This window comes from Diorhabda carinulata, chromosome X, assembly GCF_026250575.1.
Source record: "Diorhabda carinulata isolate Delta chromosome X, icDioCari1.1, whole genome shotgun sequence".
Taxonomy (NCBI): Eukaryota; Metazoa; Arthropoda; class Insecta; order Coleoptera; family Chrysomelidae; genus Diorhabda; species Diorhabda carinulata.
In genome coordinates, this window is record NC_079472.1 from 56,159,341 (window position 1) to 56,180,761 (window position 21,421).

The 21,421-nt window shown below is 33.3% G+C and overlaps 1 protein-coding gene across 3 annotated transcripts in view; it reads right to left on the reverse strand.

Annotated features, from left to right (window-relative positions):
- Positions 1–21,421, reverse strand: part of LOC130902804 (pleckstrin homology domain-containing family G member 5) — a 306,366-nt gene that overhangs the window by 34,337 nt on the left and 250,608 nt on the right. For all 3 annotated transcript variants that reach the window (XM_057815134.1, XM_057815136.1, XM_057815135.1), the window contains 3 exons: positions 17,170–17,325; positions 12,720–12,947; positions 76–281 (listed from right to left, as the gene is read on the reverse strand). In XM_057815134.1, the coding sequence (XP_057671117.1) occupies positions 76–281; positions 12,720–12,947; positions 17,170–17,325 (590 nt within the window). The remainder of the gene's footprint in view (positions 1–75; positions 282–12,719; positions 12,948–17,169; positions 17,326–21,421) is intronic.

Sequence of the window (21,421 nt, forward strand, 5' to 3'; positions counted from 1 at the left end):
AGTGAAAAAAAAAATACTACAAAGATGATGTAGCGCGGAAGAGGAGACACAAACTTATAACTGTGTGTAACTTACCTATGGCTATGTACTAAACTAGATACTCTACTAGCTCTAGAGGATGTTGCTAATGGCGATCTAGGAATTAATTGTATATTGCTGTAATCACTCTCCAAATTATAATCTAAACTATATTCTGGATCTATGCTATCATCAGCTGTGTAGGTCATCTGTCTTGCTTGGGCGTATAAAGTTTGCGCTTTCGAAATACCTTCCTTCCAACCCTGTAATAGAATTTATGAATAATCATGAATACATTCGGCTTATTCCAGATTTAAATTGCTTTATTGCATTTTGGGAAATGAAGGAATCGTAGTAGTTTCTTCCAAGAGGGGAATTTGTGATAAACACTGGTAATTGTATATTATATATAGGTATTTATTTTGAAATGCAAGAATACTACAAGCCATTTAACAAAAATAATTGTATTCATATTCAAAATGATCATCACCCACACTTACACTTAAAAGCTTTAGGCCGGTTATCTATTGGAATTTAATGAAATCAATTAATTATTTCATCTACCAACAGGTTACAAAGATACGATTGATTACACAAAAATATAGAACGTAATGAAGTCTAACGAAGATGGTAGAAGCTGCATTATGCCATTAAGATGGAAAATCCTGTAGAAGTTCTTCAATGATCTAATCTAACAACATCCGTACATCCCCTAAAGTCTCTGAGAGGAAACGTCAATTACAAAAATGTTTTTTCCCGTCAAAGGATTATTAAAAATTAATTAAAATTAAAAATCACACATTGGCAAATTAGAGAAATGAGGTGGATGTACAATGCGTGAAAATTCAACTCCCTGCTATACATCCTGAACACACTGTTTACACTACCACTACACCAACACTCACAATTACACTGCATGATGTACGTTTCGATAAGCGTGTTATTGACTTCAGAGATTGAGGGTAAAAGGTGAACGGTTAACCTTCAGTCTCTGAAGACGATAATTTGGTTATTTGGTAAACAGTGTGTTCATGATGCATTTTAGTGATGCAACATCAATCCACGGATATTGACTGACTCAAGTACTACAGTTAAACTTTTATATTGTACTAGTTTGCTGTAACTTCAGGCTGATCTTGAAGCTCAATTGAATTCATGAATCCAGTACTACTGAAGAAACTGCTCACATAACTTCCTCTAATTTTTCATTACGGTTTAGTAAAAATACTATTATTCAATATTTCTAGCATTTCGGCGCTATTTTGACTCGCTCTGACTTCTGGGAATCCTTTTAAGCGTATGTAGAACTGAATGGGAGATTTTTTTCAAATAAAGATGATGATATAAAATTGAATTTACTGGAGGATTAAGGAACAAGACTTGTCTCAATCACTCGATAGATACTTCTTGGAATGACCCACTCTTTCAATATTTCTGAGTGACGAAATATATATATACGAGGTCTGGCTATTAATTAACGAGACTGCGCGCCTAGAGGGCGCCCTAAAAGGGCGGAGTAAAAAACCAGTAGTGCGTTAGGTATCTAGATAACTTGTCTATGCACGTCCCAAAACACGTTTCCGTCACTATTATAGTATTTGTGCAGTAACGGTTTGAAACAAACGTGTTGCCGAAAACCGTGTGTGACGAAAAACTGGAGAAACGAACCAATCTCAAATTTCTCGTTAAATTGGAAAAAACTCCAACTGAGTACTATAAATTGTTGGTAGAGGCCTATGGGGACAATTCTCTACCTCATACGCGTATTTTTGAGTGGTATAAGCGCTTTAGTGAGGGCCGAGAGAGCACTGAAGATGACGATCGCCCAGGCCGCCCTGTGACTTTTTCAACTCTGCAAACAGCGACCAAAATCAACCAAATTGTACGTACAGATCGAAAAATGAGCATCCTGATGATTTGCGAGGCTGTAAACGCCGATAAAGGAACGGTTAGAAAAATTTTATACGAGAAATTTGTTCGAAGTTGGTTCCAAAAAATCTAAACAAAAGCTCTAGCGTCAAAGGGACAAGATTTCCTTGAAAGGTTAGAAAAAGATCTGCTTTGAAAGAGACCCGATTTTAGTCGATGGAAGCGGTAAAGCAAGAAACGGCCCGCACTAAAGAAGACAGATTTGATTGGTCACACGTTATTACTTTCTCTAATAAGTTTTAGTTATTGTTAATTGTATTCAAAGTGTCAAAACAAATATTTTCGTAACCAGTCTCGTTATTTAATAGCCAGACCTCGTAAAAGGACATTGTGCGGTTTTTGATCAAGCTGATTAAGACGCACTCTTGCACACATTTTGATTTCCACCTGTTTGAACTATTTGCGTGGGTACTAAATTAATAAATTATTTAAATTGTTGGTGGTTTTCAACAAGGATCATAAATAGATTAGAATTAATTGAATTGAATTTTGGAGATACAAAAGATTAAATAATTATTAACTTTGGGTAGGTATAAAATACCTTTAATCAATACCTTTATCAATTCTCTTTATAGATGTTCTCTCTCCGTATTTCTAAAGTGAAATTCAAGTGGATGTGTATATTTTGACTGATTATCATTATAAATGAAGGTAGGGTTTTATTTATTCGTATACTTCTTCGTAAAATGAGAGTAGATAAGCCATATTCAAGGTAAATCTCATTATTCCTTTTTTATTTCAATGATTTTTCACAATCTAACCCAATATAATATTAATTATGAGGTTAGTGAACTTATGGGATAGATAACGTTGTCTACAAACTAATTAGAAATATAAGGATGCAGCAAGGACCACAATAGTTCATTTGGTGATATTTATACACTACCATTACACCAACAATAAAATTGATTGTTTATATAGAAGCATGTTGAACATATTTTTATCATAGTGTTCAAAATATTCATAATAAATTATGATAACAATTATTATTACTTATGGACATTAATATTATAACTAGAACATCTGCTATCATTAATGTCTTGCGACGTTAGGAAGTTTCGGAACACATTACTAGAATCCCCAGTACCCTCATAACTAGTAGGGACCGAAAATACAATAAAAGGTGATGACGTTCCAAAATATACTTTAGAGTTATTAGAGATGGAAATTTTTTTCCGAAATGGCATTTCTATGAGCAATGGATCAACATAGCAGCTATTTCTATCCACGATGTTTTTTTATTATCTCCGTAATATTTGCTGCCGATTCTGCTACTAAAGAAGCGAAAACAGTGGCATGGATATTGCTCTGGTTCTGACATTTTGGAAAATTTAACAACAATAGAGGGCATTTTCCCAAATAATTATATACCAACTAAGTTGTCAGTATTTTTTTAACGTGTATTTCAGGAAAAAACGACGATGTTTGATAACAGAAGGACGCACTTCAATATACTGACGAAAATAGTCAATACTTTCCAATAATGTACGAGGATATATTGAAAAATTCTGAGTCTACTATAGAACCAAACAAAATTTCAATGTCAAAATATTTTATCACTCAACATCTAGACCTTAAAAAAAAATGTTTCTTCTTGCTCTGCAAACCAGACATCCACAGCTTTTATTACCTCCTCGTTGGAAGAAAATTTACGAAATTTTAAACTTTTTTTCAGTTAAGTAAAGAGATGATAGTCGTACGGAGCTAAATCTGGTGACTACGGAGGGTGTTCTAGTAATTCAAAACCTAAATCACGAGTTTTTTGCCTGGCAACATGAGATTTGTGTGCAGGGGCGTTGTCCTGCAAAAACAGAACACCTTTGAATAGCTTTCCGCGTCTTTTTTCTTTAATTTTTTACGGTAGAGTGGTCAGTAATGTCGAATAGTAATCTCCAGTTATGATTCTACCCTAATCACAAAAATTAATCATGGCAATCTCAAAAAACTGAAGCAAGAAGTTTTCCAGCAGATTTTTAGACACGAAACTTTTTAGGTCTCGGAGAACCATAGTGTCACCATTCCATCGATTGTTGCTTTGTTTCTGGATCATAGAAATGTACCCAAGTCTCATCCATAGTAACAATTCGGTTAAAGAAGTCTACATCGTTTCCAAATCGAGCACAGATCGAACGCGATTCTTCTATCCTTGGACATTTTTGGTCAACATTCAAACATTTGGGGATCCATTTTGCAGCAATTTTTCTCATGTCCAAATTGACGTGAGCTATATGATGAACGCTTTCGTATGAAATATTCAGTGCTTCAGATATTAGTTTTAGCCCAATTCGACGGTCTGATAAAATCATGTCGTGAACTGCATCGATATTTTCAGGAACTGCCACAGAAACTGGCCTTCTCGATCGGTCATCATCTTCAATGGAAAATTTACCTCTTTTGAAGCTTGCAGTCCAATTTTTCACGGTCGCATACGAAGGATATTAATCACCATATCTTCGTGAATCTGCGTACATCTTAACCCTTTTATTTAAATATAGGTATTTATTTGTTACTAGCTGCCTCGGCAAACGTTGTTCTGCCATATAAATTATATCTACGAAATAACCTACTGACAATAAGCTAATAAATTAATCTTTATTAAAGTAACAAATTTATTTTAAAGTACAAACATCAAAAATAATTATTCATATTTTTACTATTAATTATCTCAGTTAAATGAAAATAAAGATTAATCTCTCAGCGCAATAGAATGTACAATATTGTTGGTTAGTCCGTCTTTAGCCATCACAAACAAACTGGATGGTTTTCCCACGCGAGAACATGCCACATATAGTTGTACATGGGAAAAGCATGGTGTTTCCAAACTTAGCCACGTACAGACAAAGTCTGGCTTTGTGCCTTCTTGATCGTCATAGCCAATGCCAACTAATTGGGAATCGAGTGCGTTTGAATTCAATTGGCACATCTTTATGAATCACCGAGATTCGTCGCAGCAACACATTTGAGCCTTGAAACTTTCCATTCAAAATGATGGCTTCATTATCGTTTTTCATTAATATTTTAATCGTGTGCCATTGCACAGCCGTGGTGGGTTCAAGTTACGGAGCAGAATGATCAGAGATCCAACCTTCAATTGTAACTCAGGATGTTTGTAGTCAGTTTTTCATATTTCATTGGGAGAAATAGTTGTTGGAATGTTGCAAATTTTTTATCTTTGGCGTCTTTAATCTGTTGGATGCCTCAAACCGCTTTTGATATATGTCGCCTAATCTGAGCAGTTTACATACCAAATTTTACAACACGTCAAAATTCATAATCCTTTCTTCTTATTATAACTTTTTCCAGCTTTTAATTCAATCAAACTCCACTACAAATATTTGAATAAAATGAATATTTTCACTTTAATATTTACTATGGGAAAACTAATCTCGTTAAAAGATATTTTTATGGTGTACTCTGCGTAGCTAAATTGCGGCTTTATAGTAATTGACATAGTGTCTCCTAGAATTTTCTCAAGTATAGTAGGCGAGGAGGTCGAATAATTAACTTCCATGTCAGGTGATAAAAGCTTTCTATAATTACAAAAAAAAAGGATTGTCGAGTACTTATGTTAATTACTTAAGAAAAAGTGACTTAAAATTTTTGCGTGATTATGATTTTCAGTACATTCGAATATTACATTCATGCCATTAGTTATACGGGGTATTTCTTAATTCTGGAGGTGATTACTCGTATGAAATTAAGATGGGTCTTTCCTATAACAAAATTTCCTCAGCCCATTTATCTGTGATATAACCATAAAAGATGGTGAACAAAATTCAGTTTTTATTTTCTTTCTAAAATTTAAGTAAATCTAGAAATTTTTAATTTATATATTATACGGGGGTGAATTAGCAGTACTTACTTTATTCCATATCAAAACTTCCTTTCAAGATGAAGTTTTATGACATAAAACCATGACTCTGCACCCTTGTTTCATTTAACAAGATTTTTCATTCTCAAGTTTTTTTCCCAAAACCAATAGTTGCAAAGAAAAAAAACTCCATAATTTATGATGAATGAATAAGATGTTAAATGTGTTTCGATTTATGGAAATAACCACCTCTAGCCAAAATACATGAACTTATTTTACGTGTCATGGACTGCTGTACACGTTCAAATATTTGAGGTGTTTTTCTTATGGTGTTTTATATGCTATTTGAATACGATTCTTCAAATAGTTGATATCAACTACGGGTGTCGTGTAGAATAGATAGAAATGACAAGGATTAAACTCTGGAGATTGAGGAGGCCAATGCTCCAATGCTGGGGCTCTACTCAATCAATCCAACGGTTGGGATATGTTGCATCTGAATGCTGCCCAGCAAGTCTGACAGTCCGAATCTTTATAATTTAATAAAAGTCTATGAAAAAAAAAAATAGATCATGGAATTTATCTGATGATCTGGTAGTGATTTTGGTGGAGAAATATAAAATTGCGAATCCGTAAGAAAACGATAAGGTGATTTGGAAGGAAGAGAAAAAAGACTGGAGAGAGTTAGCTAGGGAATTTAATCATGAGAATAATCCAGCTGGAAAAAATGCGGAAAATGATTGGAGCCATCTCAAAAAAATGACCGGAATAATAATTATAATTTGAAACCAATTTTTTTAAAAAACTGGCGGAGGAGAAATTCGTAGCGACATAGTTAGGCTAGATACCAGCTGTTATATTGTGGAATTTTGATTTTCTTGAATATTGGTATGAAGGTAGTATTTATAACCTTCTTCAAAAGCTACCCTATGCCGAAGGGTGATTTTTCCCCGGAGGTGAAAGCCACCAATCTTGGACATGAAAATTTTTTTAATCAAAATAATTTCTTAGATTGATGGATTGACCAATTCTAAGCAACTTATATTCTACAAAGTTGGTACTTTTAGACTTATTAACGATTGAAACAGCTCACTTTTCATTGAAAAAACGCATATTTTTCATGAATAACTTTTATCAGCAAAATTATTATAAACAAAAATGTAGCTAATAAAAAAACGAAGAGATAAGTTTTTTAAAGACTTCTGTACATTCAACAATAACTGAGTTAGTGCTCGGTGAAGAATGTCTTTTTTGGGGGAATCCAGAAATTGAAAACCTCAAATAACGTGATATTGAAGAAATTTATGGAAAAAGCTCAAGAGATCTTTTTCAAAGCACAAAGTAAAACCTATAAAATGAGTACTGTTAAAAATCTTTAGCAAAAGAGTTGACTGATTTATAATGACGGTTTCTTCTTTTTTTTGTAAAAATGTAATAATTATACCCTCGCCATTACCACCCTAAATAAATTTAATCGTAATCTACTTGCAATTAACTTTATTTATGTATTATTGATATGATCCATGTGATTTGACCGGTTTTAAATGCTTATTTTAGAAAAAATAATTGATTAAATTGAACACTGCATTTCCGTAATCTTGAAAAAAATTTTTTCTTAAATAAACCAAAAACTATTTAAGTTATGAGGAAAATGTTTATATTATCAATTATAAGGTTTCCCTTGCCAAAAATTTTTAGATTTATCATATGAATGTATCATAAAAATTAAAGGGGATGCATTAGTTCAAAATTTGCATTTGCTTACCAAATATTGTTTATGCAACCCCTTTGAGCTGCATTCTTTTCGAAACCAGGGGTTGAAAACAGTTTTAATTGATTACGTTGAGATACTTGAAATCCCCCACAAAATGCTTTTTTTAAAAAGTTCCAAGCTTGAACATTGAGCGAGTTATTATTGAAAAACCAACTGCTTTTTTTTTCAAAATTTAGGAGCAAGAATTTTGGAGCATAGGAAAAAAAGAAACGTGGAGCGATATAATTATTAAAAAATATTTTTTATATAATTTTTCTAATAAAAAATTTGATGATACTAAAGATATTTTCAATTTCATTTTTTTTATTTCTGAAAAAAAAATTTGGTCATTGAAGGTGGGTTTCATAAAGGTTGGAATATTTAAGAAGCAGCAATTAAAAATAGTGACGAAATAATATCAATTCAGTATAAATACACTTTTAAATAATTTTTAATTATAAAAGAATCGTGAAAATTATGTTTTAGCTTTTCATACGATTAGGGGATAATTTGGAGGGGTTGCATGAATCCGTTTAAACATAAACGTGTTTGAGAATGTCAACACATTTATGGATGATACATTTAAACTTTTACCCGAAACATGAATAAAATCTGAGGTTTCAAATTTTTTGCAGTAAGGGGTAGTTTAAACTCCCCAAAATATAAATCGTACGATTTACAGGGAAGATTTCGTAGAAAAGGGCGAGTAGAGCTTGAATTCAAATTTCCACGAAAATCGAGAATATAATAAGTGTATTCAAAGAAAGCTTTCAATATTACTACCCTCAGAGAATGATCTTTGGAGCGGTTGCATAAGTTCGATTAATCATAAACTTATTTGAGAATATCAACAAATCATGTTCTGGAATATATAGTAAGAAGCTGATTTATGACACCATATCAAAGTACTTGTTTTGAGGTAAAAGTTCTTCAATTCAATTAACAAAACCATAATTTTCATATTTTAATTTCATCTTCATTTTTTTTTTATTTTTATTATAAAAATTATTCTACATTCGAATGCTTCCCTTCAATATACTCCCCTCCACTCGCCACACACCTTTCCATACGTTTTTTCCATTGATCGAAGCATTGCTGGAAATCTTCTTTGGTGAGGGCCCTTCAGAGCTCTGCCATTTTTTGCTTTACCGTTTCCATCGACTCAAATCGGCTCCCTTTCAAAGCAGATCTTTTTCCAACCTTTCAACGAAATCTGAGCATACCCGTTGACGCAAGAGCTTTTGGTCAGGAGTCAGATTTTTTGGCATCAACTTCGCACAGACTTTTGTCATGTGTAATTCATAGTGTAAAATTTTTCTAACTATTTCTTTATCAGATTTTTCGGCCTAGGCAATCAATCGGATCCTCATTTGACGATCTAGACGCACAATTTGGTTGATTTTGGTCGACCTGGGCGTTGGTCATCTTCAGTACTCTCTCATCCCTCACTGAAGCGCTTACAACACTCAAAAATACGCGTACGAGGTAGAGAAGTATCCCCATAGGCCTCTACCAACAATTTATAGCACTCAGTCGGAGTTTTTTCCAATTTAACGAGAAATTTGAGATTGGTACGTTTTATAATAGTGACGGAAACGTGTTTTGGGACGTGCATAGACAAGTTATCTATATACCTAACGCACTACTGGTTTTTTACCCCACCCGTCTAGGGCGCCTTCTAGACGCGCAGTCTCGTTATTCAATAGCCAGACCTCGTAAATACGGAAGGAAATTAAAGCAAAGACTACACTGTCAGCGAAGAAGTTGTTGTGTACCGTATTTTGGAGAGAAGTAATTGGAGGTTGATTTTCTCACTGAACAACGAACAGTGAACGCGTAGTATTATAAGGTTCGTTCCAACTCTTCAAAAAACCTTGGTATGGTGACGATTCAGCGCAATAGAGATGATGTGTTCCTGGGCAATTACCCTTAAGGTAGTCACGCACTTGTCGTCATCGGACGGATCGGATTTTCCGAGTGTGATTAAAAACATTGATTCAAATCGATCTGCGCGCACAAATTCGCATTGTACTTATCGGCAATACCAATGAGGATCGAGAAGGAGCATTCGTTCTGAATCATCAACAACAGTATCAGGAATTCCTGGAATAAGCGCGCCCCCTTCTTTCTCTCCGTACGGATCCGATTGTAGTTATTATCAATATCTTCAATATCCATACTATAAATTCCACAAATATCAAAATTTTTATAATAATCGAAGTCAAAAACCAAACGCACGAGACTTCCACAGCCACTCAAACTCACGACTGGCGAGAGACCTCGGAATCGGTAATTTGTGGAGCTTACGTACCTGTGCGCAGCCGTCGAAGTAAATCCGATCCGTCCGTTGAAAACGCCCCGTCTGATGACGACAAGTGTGTGACTACCTTTATATGAACGATTCTGTTTTGCGTTCCAATCGACTAAGGTATCGTTTGTAAACCGTTTTCGCGACGGTCTTTTCTCTAGTTGGTTGATAGCAAGAACTGTTATAAGAACCGTGCATAGCCGGAGATTGCGCAGAAAATATCTATAAACGTTTACGATAACCGTTCCAAAAACTTTTCTGACTAGCAGGTTGGAACAAACCTAACCTCCTAAAAAATGCAGTGATGCCAGTTTTAACTTCGCTGCAATTTAAAATATACAGTATCTTTAGTATCATTAGATATCAAAACTTTCACACCTCATTTCTATTGTGAAACTGGAAGAATGGAAAGTTTATGAATAGTGCCTTTGTTTCCAACTTATTTGTGAAATACCACAAATGGTTTACGAGAACAATTAATGATTTAGTGAACTTGTATGAGTTTATCTTCTACGTGTCATAGATGAATATGTGCTAAGTGGGAGCAACCACGCATTATATTTGTTTGTTATTCAACTAGTCACATACAATATAGTGAACAATTTAAACTGAATCCCGGTATTTTGTTTATGTAAATAGAATTGTTGATTTGTATTGGTGATATTGTTTGGAGTTTTATGATTGATGTTCATTTAATCTAATTGTAAAGTAGAGAAAACAATGACTGGAAAATATAATTATGAACTTTGCAGTGGTGGATTTTCAAGCAGACTGAGCATCAGAATTCAAGCGGCTGCAAATTTAGCTCCGTCTCGCCAACAGCGCAAAGTCGAGAAATTGCATTTAGAAAATGCCAAAATTCGGTGTTTTTTAGTTGATATTTAGGTACCAAGTTCAAAAATTAGGTACTCTGTAATTTTAATAGCAACGGTATACTCATAGTTGCGGTGCTAGGAAAACATGATGCTAGCAACGCAATGAAAATAAATTGATTGCTGAGGTAATAAAATAAGGTGCTTATTGGGTGCTGAAGAGTCAATATCGTGAAAGTGCCCGAATAATTGAAAAACGAGGTAATACTCAATCAGGTATCAATTAAGCAGAAACATTAGGTGCTTATGAGAAATTTAGATGACGAAAATCATATGTGAATGGGAGAAAAAAAGCCGTAGAACCGCCTTGAGCTATGCTCCTATATCAGGAGACCTTACCTAACTAAACACAATAGAAATGATATTTCTTGACTGTCACCTGATAAGTACTTAATTTTAAGTCAGTTTTAAAAATGGAAAAAAACCTACTAGGACTCAGTACATCAGGCATGGAGGTTTTAAGGTCTCCAACCACTGTAGAAATAATATTTCTCGATTGTCTTCTGATTATTTTGTGAGCACTTAATTAGCACCTCATTCTCTAACAGTTTTGAAGATAAAAAATCATCCCCTGGACGTATTTCATAACCCATGGCAGCTCTATGGCTTTTATCACCCATAAAGTTGAATGTATTGCAATGTTTTCTTTTTTCCGTTAAAGCACTCAAATATTCAGCATTTTGATAATTCATTTTATATTTTGCCCTTTTTATAGTAGTACCAAGTACTCTAAATTCTTTCTCCTAATTCACATATGACTTTCGTCAAATTTATAAGTTCAAGAATACATACATATTCAAAGCTAACTTTTATTTGAAATCATTTCAATAACACCAAGCTCTTCTAGATAGTTAAAAATCTTCGTTTCGCAATATAATTTATTGCTCTGTCTACAGAGTGTATCGGAACTTGATGTAAAAAATTCAGGAGTGAGTAGATGACGTAAAAGTAATGCAGTGATATAGAAGAAATTTTTTCATACGACCCATAGTTTCTGAGTTATAGGCATTTAAAGTTGCGGAATAAGGCTTAAATAATTCTACATACTATCTAAAGGCCAGGGTCGGCTCGTACCCAATAGTAACAATCCATAACTTTCACAGGGATGACCAAAAATTAATTTTTCAATCGATGTTTTAACAAAAAGGTACTCTTTGTTTAACTCCATAAAATTTATGGTTCAGGAGGTATGTAGATTTTTAAATAGTTGTACATGCCAAGGAAACCGTTCGCCATAAAGAGACATTCTGAATAAAATTATCATAATTTGTAAATTTTCATAGAAAATACGTACAGGAGGTACACTTGGATAACTATTGAATAATTAAATAAATATTACATACTATCGAAGATCATTTAATGGCATAAAATACCTACCTAGTAACCCTAGTAACCTAGTACAAGGTAGGTTTGTTATCCAAACATTTGGATACACCAGTATAATCCAGAAACAAAAATTCAGAAGAAACAGAAACATTAGTTCACTATAAATGCAGGAAAATTAGTCGACTGCCTTACGAAAATTTAGAAAATATAAATGAGTGCAACATCTAGTTGTTCCATCCGTATTATTCATGTTATGGTTCTAAATAAAATTGCAATTGAATTGAGCCACATTGAGAATGCAGAGAAAAAAAAAAACAGAGATTCGACAGTCGTCATGATATGAAGAAAAGTCGAGATCAGTAAATCTGCAACATCCATTTCAACATATTGAAGAGACAATTACTGAAAGATGCAATTTTCCGAACAATAATTAAAATTGCTTGGAAAATGTCCATAGTTTGTGCTGAACTATCAAAAATTCCATACTGCAAGCTTAATTAAATTCTAATTCTGAAATGGGGAATTTTACTTTAGATCAATGTAAATAGATTACAAGGGCCAAATCTCTATTATATTCCAATTTCTATTTGAAACTAATAATTTTTTTCCAATTCGTTGGGAGAAATATGCACTTTTTTGGGACAGGCGGAATATATAATTTCACGTTTTAATCCAAATATTCTCTCTAATACGTTTACTAACCTTGATTTTTTTGGCATCATTATTCTGTAGAATGAACGCTGCAACGGCCATATCGAATTCGTTTTTGTAAATGACTGCCAAACTGGGTGTCTCTCTGTGTAATTCCGAAACTACCAGCCTATCCACTAAATACGGTTGGCGAATTACTCGCATGGTGGCGCCACCTTTTCTCGTCGACGGTTTACACACCAGTAACATGTCAGTCAGAAGGAAACAATGGACTTCCATCTATGGAGATAAACTTGAATTAATTAGTAAAGTACATCGTAATTTTAATAATGAAGCATATAGTGGTGCAACTAAAATAAATATAACGACTACAGACTACAAATGTTGACTTGGCCACGTTAGGCCTAACAAATGGTATGCAAAACGTCCGTCATTCACATACAAAACAAAGATAATTGTTTTTCAACTTACACGATTACCAGATATATACGAGGATATATTGAAAAATTACTAGCCTACTATAGAACTAAAACAAAATTTCAATGTTAAAATATTTTATTACTCAACATATTCTCCTCATAGTTGAACACAATTATTACAGCGAACCTGCAACGTTTCTAGACCATTCAAAAAGTGCGGTACATCGCATATTAACTGGAAATTTGAACATGAGAAACCTGTGCGGTAGATTAGTGACGCGTTTGCTCACAATGGAACAAAAACACCGTTCTGAATATGTTTCCATCGAGTGTTTGGTAATGTTTCACAAAAATGAAACCAAATTTTTGCGCTGTTTCAAAGCTTTGGATGAAACGTGGTTTGATCACTCAATCAATCAATCAATAGAGAACCGATTCCAAACAAGGCAAAGACCGTTCCATCTGCTGACGTCGGTTTTTTGGGATGCGCGTGACTATTCGTTGACTTCAAAAAAGGGAAAACTATCAACAACGACTAATATGAGAAATTTATTGCAACGTTTAAACGAAGAAATCAAGCAGAAACTTACATACGTACAATAATGAAATAAAACTACATTATCGAATCGTGGATACCAAAAAAAACATACATTTAGTAATAAAAACTCAAAACTGACGAACAAAGTCAAAAACAAGTCAAAGAGAATTGTTAGAAATAGTTCACATACATAGAAACGATAATACTATCAGTGATAGATAAGACCTGGACAATTTAAGTGGAATTCATTATTTTATATTATAAAATATATACATATAAACAAATGTTAATAATTTTAGTTGAGTTTAATTTTTATGGTTGAAAAAGATTCGATAATTATATGGTATTCGATAATCTATTGATTATATTCGTTAATTAAAAGAGCTCTGTTATGGAAATATTCTGGCCCATTCATCTGCTATTGACATAGAAAAATTAGTCAATTTTTGGTACCATTCATCACTTCATCCCCCAAATGGCTCAGTGAAAAGGTATGATTTCAGATAAATAGAAAGGTGATGGTAGGGAAAAATGCGTATTTCTAGATGTTTTGAAAAAAGTAGAGACTCGCTGGTCTAAGTGTGTATAGTTAAGAAAAGATTATATACAAAAATAAAATATTTTCATGCATTCAATCGAAAAATTACTTTTTATCCTACCGCCCCCGTACAATGTACAAAAAACTAAAACAAGTTTCCGACTATCTATACATTACGTAGGGTTAATATTAGACAGGAGACCACAGCCCCTTTTGTATTTTAGTTTGTGTAAAATGTATTCCTAAGTCTCACTACGAAGATGTGCGCCTTGAGCTATTATTTCATACTAATTTCCATATTTTCGACGAGCATTTCCAAAAACTTTTGTAATATCTTTGGAATTAATATCTGAGTTTGAGAGTGAGAGACAGATGTTGTCATTTAATGAGGTTTCTTAGGTTATTCTCCTACTTTCGATTTCAACATCGGTCTGGAAAATTATATGAAGATGCAAGACTTCTTAATATGCCACTCCGAAGGCTATCAACTAAAAATAAGATAATAATTTACCACCACAGGAACTATATAAATTTCTTAAAGAAGCACTCGACAATCCATTTCTCCAAACCAAAGTAAATCATGAGATTACGGTCCTGTAAAGATGCCAACATCTTGGGAAATTGTAAGTAGAACAAACGACCATTAAAGTCGAACTCAAAGTGTCTAAGTATGTGTGAAAGAACGGAATCATTAGTGTCCGGTCAATTTAGACATTCGAAGAAAAAATTTTATTCAAGGTCAAAGGTGAAAAAATGAGTTTTTCGCGGTTTTCAGCAAACCAGTAAGTTTTATAATAAAAATACCGCAGACAAATTGTAGATCATGAAATTATCTACATTAAACGCATCATTACTTTTTTGTCTACGAGTCGCTGTTTCTGAGATATAATGATTCAAAAAGTTGTTAAAGCTGTAATGTACAGGTTTCCACGACACCTATGAGGAATTGTAATTAGCGCGTTTTCTTAACTCTCCAAAAGTAGATAAACTTTTTGATGAATAGATCTCCGACTGATTTAGAGCTTTTCCTGGTTTAAAGAAAAAAATAATTTTTTCAGTTGGAGGCTTTTGACGATTATAATGTTTCGAATCAATATATCTCAGAAACGATGACTCGTAGGAAAAAAGTATTCATACGTTTGTTGTAGATAATTTTATAATCTAAAATTTTTGTCTGAGGTATTGAAGCTCACCGTTTCGCTGAAAATCGCGAAAAATTTCAAACAATTTTACTGATTTTTAGCGTGATGGGAATTTATGTAGCTTCACTCTTATTTTTTGGTCTAATTTGACCGGACTCTAGTAGGTGCTAAATAGATATTCAATCTCAAAAAGAATATGAAATAATCTATAAGAACGAATAACTAATTTCAAATTGTTTTTGTAATTTAACAAGCAGATTCAGTTTAAGACCGGCAAAAGAAATTAAAAAACGAAAAAAAATTTAGTCAGTCTTTTCCTGCAAATATGTAATTAGGTATTTTGCTAAAATAAACAATTTGTTCATTCTATCTTCTCGTTTCTAAAAAGTACCCTGAATAATCACCATAGAGATGATGTGAAGAGTTCTGACAACACCAGTCCGAAGTCTACGAGGATATATTGAAAAATACTTAGCCTATTATAGAACCAAACAAAATTTCAATGTCAAAATAATTTAATACTCAACATATTCTCCTCTTAATTGGATACATTTATTACAGCGAACTTGCAAGGTCTTTAGACCTTTCAAAAAAAGTTTTATCCTTGCTGTGCAAACCAGAACTCCACAGCTTTTATCACCTCGTTGGAAGAAAATTTACGACTTTTTAAATTTTTTTCAGTTGAGGAAAGAGATGATAGTTGGATGGAGCCAAATCTGGTGAATAAGTGGTAACATGATATTTGTGTGCATGGGCGTTATCCTGCAAAAACAAAAACCTTTGGATAGCTTTCCGCTTCTTTTCTCTTCAATTTTTTCTCGTAGAGTGGTCAGTAATATCGAATAATAATCTCCAGTTATTGTTCTAGCCTTATCCAAAAAATCAATCATGATCACTTCATGGCAATCCCAAAAAGATTGAAGCAAGAACTTTTCCAGCAGATTTTTGGACATGAAACTTCTTAGGTCTTGGAGAACCAGAGTGTCGCCATTCCATCGATTGTTGCTTTCTTTCTGGATCGTATAAATGTACCCAAGTCTCATCCATAGTAACAATTCGGTTTAAGAAGTCTACATCGTTTTCAAATCGAGCACAGATCGAACGCTATTCTTCTACCCTTGCACGTTTTTGGTCAACATTCAACATTCAAACATTTCAAATATTCAGTGCTTCAGATATCCTTCTTAGCCCAATTCGACGTTTTGATCAAATGATGTCATGAACTGCATCGATATTTTCAGGGATTTACACAGAAAATGTCCGCCTTCCCGATCGGTCATCATCTTCAATGGAAAATTTACCTCTTTTGAAGCTTGTTGTCCAATTTTGCTCGGTCGCATACGAAAGACATTGATCACCAAGGGTATTAAGCATATTTTCTTTAATCTGTTTACTTCTTAACCCTTTTAAATACAGGTACTTGATGATGGCTCGATACTCAAAGTTTTCGATTTTCACAATTTTCTGTGGACATCTTTTATCTTTTAAGTTATTGCGTAACTCTGGTTCACTGTTTTGACGTCAAACTTTACACTGACACTTCTACTAAGTTATTGTTCATTGCTATGGTAACGCAATATTTTGTTTATACATGGAACTGGTCTAGGCTTACTAGATATCAATACATCCTCATATCAACAAAAAAAACCACACCAGTCGATCTGGAGAGATTTCTAAAAGAACCACCCGATCGTCTTAAAGTAAGTCATCAAAAACGAAATTTTTGGAATTTAATTCGGATTTAATGGCAGCATTAGAGTAACAAAAACAAAGTCATCTAGATCGTTTACCGTGAATATTTATAATTATTATTAATAACTGACTAGGTTTGGTTATGAATCAATCAGTTTATAAAAAGAATTACCTTGGAAGTTCCACTGTCTTTCAATTTAAGATCCCCTTCTAACAATAGATGACGTTTTCTTTCAACTGGACAATTTAACATCGGTTTTGTTAAATCGAGTTGCGTCAATGATTTCTCTTTCTTAAGGAGTTTGTCGATGTCGTCGTCTTTAGATTCCTGTAACATTTATTTTTAGATTAACGACTTCGAGATGAAAAGGATTTCGCAAAATAAAAACGAGGGGTGAATTTATCTGGAAAGGTCATTATTATGAGTTAATTTTCCAAAATTATATAGTTCAATTATACAAAGCGTTCTAAGAATAATAATTCTTTCATGTCACTATGTTGAATACCTTATTTTTATTATGGATTAGGTGACGTGAATTTGGTATTTCTGGAGCCATCGCTCAGGTAATATTTATAATGAACACACTGTATACATTAGCAGCACAGAAACAATCACAATTATACTGTTTGACGTTCGTTTAGATATATCTAATTATTGTTTCCAGAAGTTGAATAATAAAATCGAAAATCCAATTAGCAATGCAAGCTTCTATTCCATTCGCTACTAAGCTCATGGAATCGAAGCGAGTTGTTTCAAGTGAAACAATCTTTAGTCTAAAAGTATACTGTATCATCCACTTTACTCGCCCTAGTCGGTTTATTTTCTTGATGACAAAACATTTTTATGATGTCCAAAATGCTATCGGCAGATATTTTACTCAAAGACCAAAAGATTTTTATCAGTCTAGTATTGAAAATTTGTACACTAAATGGCAAAATGTTGTTTATAACGATGGTGGTTACATTAATCATCAAAAATAAAAATGTATCCATTTGAATCCAATTGAAAGCTACTCAAGCCTATAGGGTGCTTCTCCTGATGGTGGGCGAATTCCAAATGTCGAATGTATCGAGAAAGCCAAATATCTTTGAGTGGAGGTATTTCCAAAAGATTTATTTTCTATGTTAACATTAATATCTGACAATAAAAAATACAATACAGTTTAAGCCGATTACTTCTATGGAATAACACAAATTGAAACAGATTTGATTAAGGGTTTATTACCCATAGTGCAATAATCGAACTCGATTTTCTTGATGAATGTAGAAACGTAACTAATCGATCTGCATAAAACGTGCAATGAAAGTCCCCCAAATTTCATGAATTCTATCGATTCACTGGGTAAATACTCAGCATTCCTCATTCCTCAATTGTCTTAAAAATCGCCAATTGGAAATCGATTTAAATGATTTTTTCCTCGATTACTACGAAGGTAGTTTCATATCATTTAACAGAAAACGAAATATATACCTAGATCCTGATTTGGTGAGTAAAATCTTGATGAGGTCTTTCAATCTCTGTTTTATGGATGTTTTCATAGAAACAGTCAACAAGAAAGAAGGATAAAATAGATTTAAGAATGACACAAGCCTATAAGCACCAACCATGAGGATCCATATATGAACCATGATTAATCGCCATCCCTTCTACACTGGATTTCGTAGCCCTCCGTTTTTGTTCTCAGATTAAGTTTTCAGATAAAGGAAAAATAATGAATGTACGTCCCTTCTATATAGATAATTGGTAATGGTATTGTTTTATTCCGGGAAAAAAAACTTGCTCTCAATTCTCTAATGTTATTTGGTACAATCAATTGCAATTCAAGTCATCCCAAACTTTTGGTGTAAGCGTTTAAGCGTGGGCGTTGTTTTTGCGCTTAGTAGGAGATGATGAAGCTTCACTTTTTTCAACATTTCTGCTTCGCTTGATAATATTTTCCAATGTACTCTGGACAGTATAAACTAAATTGACACCACGGTTTTTGATTATGAAAGGTAGTTGAGATGAAATGGAATTAGACAAAGTGCAGGTGTCTATTGAAGTTATTTCTTTTCAGCTGGTCTCGACCCATCAAAATAACTGATTATAAATTGTGAATAGGTAGATAAGTATCAATTATTCCGATGATTATATTGTGTCTCTAAAATAATCAATATAAGATAATTACATTAAGATAAATATCCTCATCTAATGTGAAATCGATTTCCCAGTTGATATTTAACGAAGAATATAAATCGATTGATTTTCCATGTAATATCATTTTCAAGATGGCTGAAGGAATGTCCATAACACCGAGAACTGATTCGACATATAATTGAATCAAAATAATAGGGAATATCGACTTGATTATGTTTCTTTCCCTTTGAAATGGAAATTTTCGTAAATGATATTACTCTTGCTTTTGCTGTGTTGAAGTTGATAATATGCCCATATATTTAACAACATATCACAAAATTGCTTTATTGAATTAGTTGAGTTTCTTTTTGTTACATTTTCAGCCTGATGGACAGATAACACTGTTGAGACAATCCGATGTATCATAACAATTGGCGTGAGATTTTGAGAATAAATCGAAGATATTGTTGGAAATAATGAAAAAATTCATTATATTCATTCATCTAATGTCGCAAGAAATAAATAAAAATAATTTTTGAAAAAATAATTTTAAGTTATTGAAAAATTGAGATACGATAGTAACAGAAATTTGGCAGTTGAATGGAAGCATCTGTGAAACCATAAAAAATTCAGAATACAAAAAATTTGACAAAATTCTTGATAAACTAATAATTTCGTCAAAAAATTTAAAGAACTTATTTGTAGAACATTCTTTGTTATATAAGAGAATGATTTAGTCCAGCCTTTTTGATGAACTATTAAAAAGTTATAAAATACCCATCTCAAAAAAACAAGCTTCCCCATGTTAATCATATGGGAAATTGAAATTCATTATGCAGGATATCTTAATGTTTTCGATATATTTGAGAAACAAGATTTCTTTGAATAAATCTAGTTTACAGTATGGAGATTCCAGTTGTGAGGAATTATCACTGGCCGACATTATTTTAATAACACAGGCGAGACCTTTATTTTTAAAATGGAAATACCCCTCCAATAATAGAAAAAATATTTATTAAGCCCTAACACGTACCACTTTTTAATAGCTTAATTATCCCTGTTTACATTAGCAGGTACTTAATTTTATAAAGGGGCGGTTAATATCTGTAAATTTTATGGTCGAAAAAATACTTGAACTGTATTATTCAGAATGATAAACATAAAAATAACATTAAAAATTAGTATTATGTTGATTTTCATAGTAAGTGCTTCTCTGTTCATAATGCAAAAAGACGAAAATGTCGAGTCAAACGCGCCACAGCTCCTGACAAATTTTGCTATACTTGTGGGAATTTATGATGGAATCACATTCTGAAAATGTGAAAAAAGTCTATTTAAAATATTTTGGTATATGGTGCAGTGGATGAATGGGAACAAAAAAAAAACATGCCTTTTGCTTTTCCAATGGTATGGCGGGACTCTACTTATTATTTTGACGACTGCCATTTTTGTCTAACACAGACTGAAGGTTATTTTAAAAAAGGAAAGCACAATATCGAGTATCCAAATTTGCCGTCTGCTATACGACCTGTTTCCCATAACGAAGATTTACCGGTACCGATTGCACCTTTAGATCCGCAAAATATTGTTTTAGAAGATACTAAAGACAACGTATCATCAGGAAGCTCCGAAGAACAATGCAGGGACCCTATTTTTACTCCAAGTACCAGTTCCGGCGAGTCACATTTGATTGTTCAAAGTGAGTTGAATGATTTAGCAAGTGATTTGGGGTTATAAAGAGACAAAATTTACGACCTTTAGAAAAAGAAATGCTACATTTTCTGCATTCTACAGTATGGAAAATTCGTTGATGGTCTAATGAAGGAACTTGATACTGGGCATAATACCAGTGAGTGATGCCTATTTAGTGACTTCTCTAAATAGAGTTTAAAAGTAGTATTATTACACAATGGAAATTTAAAACCGTCTGTACCAGTTGCTAATTCTGTGAAGATGGAAAAAATTTATGAAAATATTCGCTTGCTTTTAGACAAAATAAACTACAAGTATAAGTATAGTTTATAGGGACCTGAAGGTGATTTGAATTTTAATGGAACTTCAGGGAGGATTTACGGAAAATTGGCAATCAAGAAGTGACTTTCAACCGGCATCACAAAATGTTAAGTTTATACCCCTTGTAGATCCCAAATATGTCCTTTTGCTCCTCCCCTTCACATTAAACTTAGATTGATAAAAAACTTTGTAAAGGCTATGGATAAACAGGGTGAAGGATTCAAATACCTTAGAGAAATCTTTCCCCAGTTGAGTGAGTGATAAGAAAATTGCTGGACGATGACAATTTTGCGAA